This window comes from Onychomys torridus, chromosome 1 (assembly GCF_903995425.1).
Source record: "Onychomys torridus chromosome 1, mOncTor1.1, whole genome shotgun sequence".
Taxonomy (NCBI): Eukaryota; Metazoa; Chordata; class Mammalia; order Rodentia; family Cricetidae; genus Onychomys; species Onychomys torridus.
Genome location: NC_050443.1, coordinates 12,192,763 through 12,203,505, shown reverse-complemented (window position 1 = coordinate 12,203,505; position 10,743 = coordinate 12,192,763). Strand labels below are relative to the sequence as shown.

Below are 10,743 nucleotides of genomic sequence, written 5' to 3'. Positions count from 1 at the left end.
GCTGTGGGAATGTGAGACACAGAGACTGTGATTTTGTGTGTTGAATATCCAGTGTTCCCATGTCTACATCAGGGTCTCAGTTGTGGCAGCCATGAGTAAGTGGTCTCTTGTGGCTGTGATCTAAGTGACAGAGGGCCAAGGATATTGACTCTCAATGTACCAGCTCCTCTACAGAGACCATGATTTCTGCACTGGGGTAGGAAAGCAAGGCAGACTCTGTAAGACCCCATTCCCCTCTGCTTGGTGACTGTGGAGAACTCAGCCTCAAACTTGGAGAAACTCGGTTGGAACTGCTCTGCAATCTAAGACCTGCCTCCTTTCTCTGCCTCCACAGAGATCATATCTGCATATGTCCTGAGGGTTATCTCAGGCTTACCTTCACAAGTATATCCCACCACTAATACCCTGTGATCAGGAAGATCACAGGATGCTGCTGTGACCACTTGTGTTCAAGAGACTCTTAGGAGTGCTACACAGAGCCATTAGCCTAGACAATGAAATGAAGGTGCCCAACTATGAGGTGCTAAAGATATCTGTAGATGACAGTATCTTGTTCATAGAAAATCCTTAACATTCTACAGAAAGATCTCAGAACTAAATGAGCAAAACTAGTAAATTGGTTGGCTAATGAAATGAACATGCCCAAGTGAGCTGTATTTCTGTATACTACTATTGACCTTGAACAATTTGACTTTGTTTTTCCTGGCAGTAGTGGAGCTTAAACCTAGGGCCTAGTGCATCCCCAGAAAATGCTCAGTCCCTGAGCAATAGTCCCAGCCTTAACAGTGAACAATTGGAAAGGAAATGAAGAAAGTATTTATTTATGAAAGCACCATAAAGAATAAAATACTTATAACTAACTCCACCAAGGAGATAAAAGACTTGCACTCAGCAAACTACCAAATAAGAGATGATGAAAGAAGACAAGAAATGACAGCCATTGAGGTTGATGGGTTGGAAGACTTAATCTCATTATTACTGTTGTTCTGCAGTACTGGGATTGAACCCAGGGCTTTGTGCATGGTAAGCAACAGCACTACCACTGAGCGATACTCTAAGCTCTGCCTTCTAATTTTTGTTTGGATACAGAATATCACTATTATTAATCAGGTTGGCCTTGAATTGGCTATGGTAGGCACTTTTAGAAGTTTGTTTCCCCTGCCTCCGCTTCTTTCAGGCATAAGCCAGCTTGCCTAAAAGACTTTTTTTAAAAAAAAATAGTTGATAATATCCCTGAATGTAGTCTATCAGTTCTATGAACATCAGTTGAAAACCCCAGTGGCATTTTGAACAGAAATAGAAATGTCCATTCTAGCTGTTCCCAGAAATCCACCTGTCTCTGCTCTCAAGAGCTGGGTTTAGAGGCAAGCACCACCATACCTGGCCTTAAAAGTATCTTGAAAATAAAACAAGAATAAAATTGCAGGACATCCTACATGATTTCATAATTTTAGTACAGAGCTGAAACAATAAAAATAGTCTACTACTGACATAAAAGGCAGAGATACACATCAGGAACACAGAATTGGAAAGCTCATTCACACCGTCCATGATTAAATTAAAAAAAGATTAGTTGAAACAATCAATATGTGTATTTATGGGGCACAGTTTTGCATATATATTATAATGCGTGTGTCTGATCTCAGCAGTTGGCATATCCAGAATTTCACCTCTTTCTTTTTAGGCTTGTTCAAAACATTCATTTCTCCTATCTGTTTTGAATTTATTGGTGTGAAATAGAGTTGTTCTATTGAGTTACAGAAATTGGATAGCATTCTTGCTGTCCATCTGAACATCTGTGTCCAGATGAGTTTTGATTAGGCTGCTAAGACTGTTCAATGATAGATGAATAATCAGTTAAACAAGGGATGTTGGGAAGATGTGATATCCAGGTAAAAGAATGAAGTTAATCCTTCACCTAACAACATCTACAAATCAACACTACATGGATCAAAGACCTAAAATGGATCAGAGCTGAAAGTCATCAGACTTTTAGGAGGCAGGATGAAAGCATCTTGAAATTGGATTTCGAATGATGTCTTTGAATGATGACAGATGCATCATATGGGCATTTTGGCTGCTTATATGTCTCTGGAGAACAAGCATGTTTGGTACCTGAGGAGGACAGAAGAGGGTGTTGAATTCCTTGGAACTTCAGTTACAGACAGTAAGAAGTTGCCATGTGGGTGCTGGGAATTGAACTCCTGTCCTCTGGAAGAGCTGCTAGGGCTTTTAACTATTGAGATAACTTTCCAGTGACATAAACCACACACACACACACACACACACACACACACACACACACACAAACACACAAACACATACACACACTATAACACATCACAAAAAACAGTTGTCAGAAAAAAAAAAAGAGTCTTGTCCAAGGAGGTCATGCTGTCAATGTTAGCATGAGGATAAGAAATTCAGCATATGGGCCACCAAGATGGCTCAGTTGGAAAGAGTGCCTGCTGTATTCCCTCATAGTACCTACCCCCAAATGCCACACAGAAATAAATGCACCAACAAATGTGAGCCAGTGAAATGGCTTACCAGATAAAGGGCTTGCTCACCTACTTAAGTTCAATTCCCTGTCCCCAGAGAACAGGCTCCCACAAATTGTCCTCTGACCTCCACATACTAGGTGGGGAACACCCATACAAAATGAATAAATAAGCAAACCTAGTAAGGAACTCAATACGGGTCCTTTCTATCTGTGGATATTATATTTATGGTTCTAAACCTTGGAAACAAACTACTTGGAAAAGTATGTCTACAATGAAAAATGTATTGTTTCGTCCAATATTTATCCTGTATGCAACAGAATAAGACTAGTGTCTATGCAGTATTCATATTTGGTATTGAAAATCCAGAACTTGGAAACAACCTAGATGCCCTTCAACTGAAGAATGGATAAAGAAAATATGGTACATATACACAATGAAGTACTACTCAGCAGAGAAAAACAATGACATCATGAGGTTTGCAGGCAAATGCCTGGATCTAGAAAAAGTCATTCTGAGTGAGGTAACCCAGACTCAGAAAGACAAACATGGTATGTACTCACTCATAGGAGGATATTAGATGTAAAACAAAGATGACTAGACTGCTACACAACTCCAGGGAGGCTAACTAGAAAACGGGACCCTAGGAAAGACCCAGGGATCACCCAATGACAGAGAAATGGATGAGATCTACATGACCAACCTGGACGACAGGGGAGTAATGAAAGGCAAGGTTTGAGTGAAAGAAAGCTTAGAGGAGCAGGAGATCCCAGCTGGATCAAGAACAGAAAGGGAGAACAAGGAATAACAGACCATGATAAATGAAGACCACATGAGAACAGGAATAGGCAGAGTGCTCAAGAGGTCCCCAGAGATCCACAATGATATATCCTCTGTTGACTGCTTGCAATGGTCGAAAGAAAGCCTGATCTGACCTAGTCTGGTGATCAGATGACTAAACACCCTAACAGTCGTCTTGGAACACTCATCCAATAACTGATGGAAGTGGATGCAGAGATCCTCAGCCAGGCCCCAGGTGGAGCTCCAGCTGTTCAGCTGTTGAGAAAGAGGAGGGACTACAAGAGCATGGATTGTTGAATCCAAGATTGCAAAAAGCATAAGGGACAAATAGCCAATCAAAAGAAAGCACATGAATTATGAACTAACAGCTGTGGAGCCCCCAGCTGGATCAGGCTCTCTGGATAAGTGAGACAATTGAATAGCTTGATCTGTTTGTGAGGCACCCAGGCTGTGGGACTAGGACCTGTCCTTAGTGCATGAGCTGGCTGTTTGGAAACTTGGGCTTACAGATGGACACATGGTCAGCCTGGAAGGAGGGGACAGGACCTGCCTGTACTGAATCCACCAGGTTATAATGAATCCCCATGGGTGTCTTGGTCCTGGAGGACATGGGAATGGAGGGGAGGGGCTGAGGGAAAGATGGGGGTGGGGCAGGAGTGGGGAGGACAGGGGAACCCATGGCTGATGTATAAAATTAAAACACATAATAATAATAAAAAAAGAAAAGAAACAAGCAAAAGCAAAACAAAACAAAAAAAGAAAATAATCTAAACCAAATTTGTGTGGTATGGGGTATAGTGTGACATGAATATTTTACTAGATTCTGAGGGTGGAATTGTGTGTCTGACTCAGACCCTAAACTCTTAATCACTTTGCATTTGTATTTTATATTTGCTATATTGACATCTATTGTTATTATTGACCAGGTCTCACAATGTAATCTGTGCTGGCCTTTTTTAATAGAGAGACTTTCTATGCATTTTACATACCAACCACAGATTCCCTTGTCCTACCTCCTCCCACCCTAAAGTGTTCACCTCCAATCCACCCCCAATTCCCACCTCCTCCAAGGCAAGGTCTCTCATGTGGAGTTAGCAGAGCCTGGTCCATTCAGTTGAGTGGCCTTATACTTCTATGTCTCCTGCTTCATGCTCTCTTTCTTTTGAGACAGGGTCTCACTATGTAGCTCTGGCTAACCTGAAACAGGCTACAAAGACCAGAGTGGTTGGGAACTCATAGAGATCCAACTGTCTCTGCCTCTAGTGTACTGGGGTTAAAGGCATGCAGCACTGTGCTCACCTTGCTTGGTGTTGTATCCTAAGATTAACATGCATCCATCAGCAAGCTGGCTGTATTTGTAACTTGAACCAAGTTTTTCTCCCTGTGACTTTGACCCAGTCTGCACTCTGTTGATAAAGAAACCGCCCCCACCCCACAACACCGTGGAGTAAGAGGAGGAAAAATGGTCACTCACCTATTATGTCCAGCTGGATGGGGTCACTTTTCTTGGACCCGAGTGGATTGGATACTGCACACTTATAGTTCCCGGAATCCTCCCTCCTGGCAGGGAATATTTCAAGGGTGCTGTTGTTCTCGATCAGTCTCATCCTGTTTGTGATTCTCAGACTCTGGCCTTTGAAGAACCAATGAATGGAGTTATTAATGTCCATTGACGGGCAATTCAGGAACACAGAGACTAGGTCTTTGTCTATGGTTTGGTTGACTTGGATGAAGGGTATAGTCACTGGATCTGTGGATAAACAAGGGATGGGGCCAGATGAGATTCCATCACCTTCAGAGATCTCAGAGAACTCCCAGGGTCTATAGAATGAAGTGGCCCTCTGCAAGATCACATGTTTAGGTTGAAGATATGGTCTGCAAGAAGAGAGCTGAATCTTACCCCCCTCAAGATCAGTCACAGAGAACTTGACTCAGGGTATTTGTGTAGATTCCACCCTGGGAGCCTCTTCAACCCACATGTCTAGAAATCTCATTGTGGGGGGAATGTATTTCCCAGTGATTTTTGTGGGAATACTTGCTCACACTTTCTGTGAGTGTGAACAGTCAGGTCCCTCTTTTATTAAATACCTTCTGTTTCTTTTTCATTAAATAATTTGTCATGGAGTTAAGGTGTTTCTTTTTAGTTAAATAAGATGTCATGGGACTAATCTTAAAGGCTAGACCACAGGACTGGGAGAAATCCCTAACTAAAGAATTTCTGTTTGTAGAAAAAAAATTACATTTCTTGCCCCATGAATATGGATTAAATACTACAGAGGAAAAGTGAATAGTCACAGTACTCACCACAGCCTGACACTCTAATCCTCAGTACTGATAATTTTTGAGAAAAGGTCTCACTGTACAGTCCTAGCTTGCTTGGAATTTGCTAGGTAGACCGGGCTGGCCTCAAACTCATAGCATCTACCTGCCTCTCCCTACTCAGTGGTGGCATCAAAGGTATGAGCCACCACGCTCAGCTGACATTTGTTTTTTGAACCTTGAGAAGAGTAAGCAAAAAAGCATCATCAATTCTCAGAGACATGGTTCACCCTGACTCAGAACAGGGCTCCCAGACACCTTCTCCACCAAATCTTTTCATCCCATGGAGTCAGAGCCAAGCCAGCGACCCCACCCATGAGACAGGAGCAGACATATGAGCAGAGGTCTAGTCCCCATCTGTGGGGAATATTCTCCTCCAATTTGGAGAATAAGAATGTGAGCACAGTTGAAAGCCCTGGGTGTTCCTTGTAGGTCATGGAGGTCATAAAATGCAAATGGAGGTCACAGAAAAACTTGTGTTAGGTACAGAAAGAAATCTTGACCTTCAGGCTCTCCTAACCATGGAAAGTCCCTCACATAACTTAAGGCTTTCCAAGGCTGGGAGAACCTCCTCCTCACATTGTATGCTCCATCCCTATCAGCCAGAAACCAGAGAACCAGGAGGCCATTAGACAGAGGGATGGAGCAGGAATCTTGGGGGCAGACTGAGTTTTGCTTGTTCACATAGATATAGCCTGGAAATTAAATGCTTCTGTATCTTCCCAGAAAGCTAAAACACTCCACTCCAAACCTGGTGCTGATATTTCAGAGATCCACTTACTAAGGACTACAATGTTCTTGACTGTGGTCTTACTGAGGACAGTGGCAGTTATAGACAAGGCTGGTATATGATCCAATATTATTAGTATTGATGTTGGGAATACAGAGCTCTTGGGAGGATGACTGGAGCTCTCCATTGACAAACCAAGAGTACTGTGCAGGTAGGTTAGCATCTGTGTGGTAGGATATGTGAGATTTGTCCTTCAATGTAAATGAATATTTGAGGGAGCTCAGATCAGGTCATCTGGACCATCTGTAGCAAACAGAATAAAGTCACGTGTGATATCAGCAGAGGGAAGGGGAAATCCTGGTCTGTAGAAGGATATAGTATCTCTTTGAGCTGTGCTTTAACCTTAGGTGAGCAGATTTCACCTAGAGTTGGGGTGCAGATTAGCAGAAGAGTACTCATTCAGTATGCACAAGCCCTGATCTATCTCAAGCACAAAACACAAATATCTCCACTGCACACTCATGTGTGCACTGAGCCTGAGTCTGACATGTCCCCTGTCTCCATCACCCTCATCTCTCTAGGCAGAAGTCCCTGCAACCCATTTAAGCTCAATGCTTGGCCTGTGCACATATGCTTGGGCTGGGCCAGGATGCCCTGTCAGTCTTGCTATCTGTATGAAACTTCCTTGTCATGAACCTAATGGGACTGGGACCAAGTGTGGTAGCTCTAGACCTCTGTATTTAGGCAGATGGGGCCAGGATGAAACAGAAAATACTTACAGGTAATGTTCAGAGAGAATGGGTCACTTGGGAAGGCACTCACTGGGTTCCAGGTTCACGTTCATAGGGCCCTGTGTCAGTCCTCACAACACTGAGTAAAGTAAGAGTCCTGTTGTCCTCAGACAGCTTCAAACTGTCCTCTTCTAAGAGGCTTTTGTCATTTATTCTCCACATGTAGGCTGTATTCTGAGTCTCAGGATCACACATTAATGCTACTGAATCCTCACCCTCCATGGGATTGAAATCATTGGTTGTGCTGCTGGGCTTGGATAGCAGTGCTGTGCTGACCACAGAGAAATGATTGCCATGTGTGGTAATTTTGGTTCTTGCAAAGGCCTCTTACAAGAGACAGTCTCTTAACTTCCCGCCTACCCAGATCCTCAAATAATCAGGCAGGAAGCAAATTAAAAGCAGATGGAGAGGCTGAGTGCTCAGAGATAATGGGGCCTCCTGTACTGTGTATGGAAAGAGCAAAGAATTTCCCATGAGTGAACTGAACTACAGTGTTTGGTGATGGTCAGACTCAAGACTTGCAATCAGAGACCTCATTTTATCTTCTGGTCCTCACAGACCCATTGCTGCCTTGAGACATAAGGTTTGAGTCCCTGCATCTACACTGACCTCCCCTGCTGAGTGTAAACTAAAGCCCTCCCAGCCTTTGCTGTTCAGGGCTGTGCTACAGATATTTATTATTAGTCTTCCCATTGAGCTTTCCTGAGAAACCTGACAGCCTATCAGAGATCTCACACAGCTCAGGATCTTGCTGACATTTAGGTCATGCTGGGCCACATTTGGGCCATTCTTGTCAGGTGTTTGATGTTGATTGACATGAATCAGGGATTCCTGATCCCATGAAATGATCTAGAAGAGCAAAGGTTGCTATCCACAACCTATGTGACTCTTACTCAGTGACTGTGTTTCCTGTATTAGTTTCCCTATAAAAGGACACATGGTAAATGATCATTGCCATGCCTGAAAGTTAACCTTAAATGTGAACAACAACCTTACCTTCCACCAAGCAATGTTTATTAATGTTTGCCTGCAGGAAATAATCCCTAGACTGGACCCCCAGAGGCTAGGAACTGACATTTGTACACTTTTCTTTCTATCTCTTTAGGGATCTTGACCTTCCTAGGAGGTCTCAGAAGACCACCAGAAGAGCTGGCTGGTTGCCTTTCCTACCTCTCCACCTATGCTGAGCACAGTGTGTCTCAGGAGAAGAGATGCCTAGGTGACCTACCTCAGACATGGCTCTCAGGGGCTCACTGTCAGCAGGCTCCCAGTCTACAATCCATCATTGTCCCCTGTCAGCTCCAACAGGAGATCAAATTCAAACCCAGTCTACAAGCTTCTCAGGATTCCTGGTCCAGTCTGGAATGGAGTTTTTGAGCAAAGCTATTGGGGGGGGTCATCTCTCTGTGAGACTCTCAGGGTTTCCTCAGTCAGGCTCTGCCTGAGTCCCAAACGGTCCTATGTTCATGATGAGTAGCTAAGTCTCTGGGCAGAGTCTAACATGCCTGGGCTCAGTTACCTCACCCCCTCTTCTCTGAGGGTGGATTCAAGTGAGGCATCCTGATTTATTGCCGTTTTCTCCACTGTGTGTCTTTTACTAAATGTTTGTATCATAATGAGGGGACCGTAACACAGAGTCATCCAGCCATGACAGCTCTACAGGTGAAGTAGGATTAGTTCCACCCATGACCCAGAGGTTACAATGAATTACTTACAGTATACATGTAACTCCACAGATTGAATCTTCTCAGTTTTGTTATTAAATCCCAGTACTGTTCCGTACTCTCCTGCGTCGTCCTTACTGACATCCCTGATGAGCAGGGATTTATCATCATTCATTGTCATTTTACCACGGTATGCACGATTAATTTTTGTTGAATTCAAGTCTCTAGAATATGAGGCTACAATTAACTTCATATCACCACTAAATACCCTGAACCAGTTAAAGATACTGATATGCGGTGGCACACTGTGGGCAACTAGAAGAACGTTATTCCCTACAGCAACATTGGGTGGAACTGCTTCAAGAGTGAAGTCTTGGGCAGCGATTGGAGAGTTCCAGTAGGTTAATAGAGAGACTAAGAGGGAAGAGAGAAAAAAAAATCAATCAATATTATGACCTTTGCTTTTGGTAGAAATTTGAAATGAGGGTGTTTAACTCTCAGCCTTGGTGTGTGTGTGTGTCCTGTTGAGTGGAGGTCAGCAGCATCACCCCCATTCATCAGTACCCTTGAACCTTTCCACTTTATGATACTGGCTTCATAGTGTCTACACAGCTTACCCCTCGCTGCCCTCAGATCCCTACTCATACTCAGAATCTATGGTGAGTGTAGCATGTCTTGTCTGACCTCCTCCTCTAAAAGACCCTGTGCCTTCATTTTCTGACCTTTCCCTGCTCTGTCTCTTCTGAAATGCTTGTCAATCCCTGGGCCCAACTTCTAGATGTCCTTGCTGCTCTGTCTTCCTGCCCAATAGTAGCAGGGCTTTGTGAGGAGGACTAGTTTGATTTTAGTTTAAACCTCTCTACCTCGAACTGGCTCAAATACCTGTGAGCAAATGAGTGTCTCAGATCCTGAGGTTTATTTGCAGATTCCTCAGGGTCCTACATAATGATGTTGTTTACTCGCCCACTTTGAGTTTTCCTTGGAGAGTCACCCTGATGGAGATGTCAACTTGAGTCTTCAGGATACAGTGGCCAGTGCTGACAAATCTACAGTGGGGAGCAACTGAGTTTTTCTTCCCCACTTCCCAATTCCCATCCACTGTGAGCTTCCTGATGATCTCAGGCTTCAAGCAGAGCCAGATGCCATTTCTCAGGCTCTTTCCCTCTCCCAGAAGACCCCATCCAGTCTCTGAGCTCCCCAACTCTCTACTTCTGAGGAATGTCTCCTCACCTGTGAGCAGGAGTCCTCTCCAGGGGACCTGTCCTTTGTGGAGAGGGGCTGAGGTGAGCTCCATAGTCTCTGCTGTGGGCTAGGCTCTTCCTCTGGAGAGGAGGTTTGTCTCTCAGGCTGCTGCCAACCTTGTCTCTCCTGGTGTCTGCTCTGCTTTTATTCCTAGACCTCAGCCTCCTCCCAGAGGAGGGCACTTACTGGAGTCAGATGGTCTGGGGGTGGAGTCTGTGTGTGTACAATGCTCTGTTCTTCTGTGAGTGCTGCCTCCCATCCTTCTATTCCTTTGTTGTTCAGTGTTCTAGAACATACTTTGAGCCAAAAGGCTGAGAAGTCCTGTGTCCTGAAAGAACAGCAACTCACCCCAGGGCCTTGTCCCTGAACTTCCTATAGCCAAGAGTGTATTTCCTTGAGAACCCAAATCCTAGCAGACCCAGTCAGCCCTGTGATCTCAATGCTCAGCGAGGGTGGGATTTATTCCCAGCAGAGAGAGACCATCTACTCTAGGGGCAGGAAAAGGTCCAGCTGAGTGATGCCTATGGAGGGCCCAGACCTGTCATCACTGGTGTCACCAGTCAGGTGTCTGATGAAGGAATACCTGTTATCTCAGGGGTTCAGATTCTGCTGTGCAGGAGGAGGTGACCTGCATGTGCTAGGAAGAGGACCCTGTGCTTCAGCTTCTTATGGAGGGCAGCAGGGAGACTCCTCCA

General features: G+C 44.3%; 1 protein-coding gene across 1 annotated transcript; it reads right to left on the bottom strand.

The window, feature by feature from the left end:
* Positions 1–4,768: 4,768 nt before the first annotated feature.
* LOC118588918 (carcinoembryonic antigen-related cell adhesion molecule 1-like) lies at positions 4,769–10,100 on the bottom strand. Its single transcript, XM_036195636.1, has 3 exons — positions 10,037–10,100; positions 8,858–9,220; positions 4,769–5,052 (listed from the first exon to the last, which is right to left on the bottom strand). Exons 1-3 carry the CDS (start codon positions 10,098–10,100, stop codon positions 4,769–4,771), a joined length of 711 nt encoding a protein of 236 aa, XP_036051529.1.
* Positions 10,101–10,743: the final 643 nt, after the last annotated feature.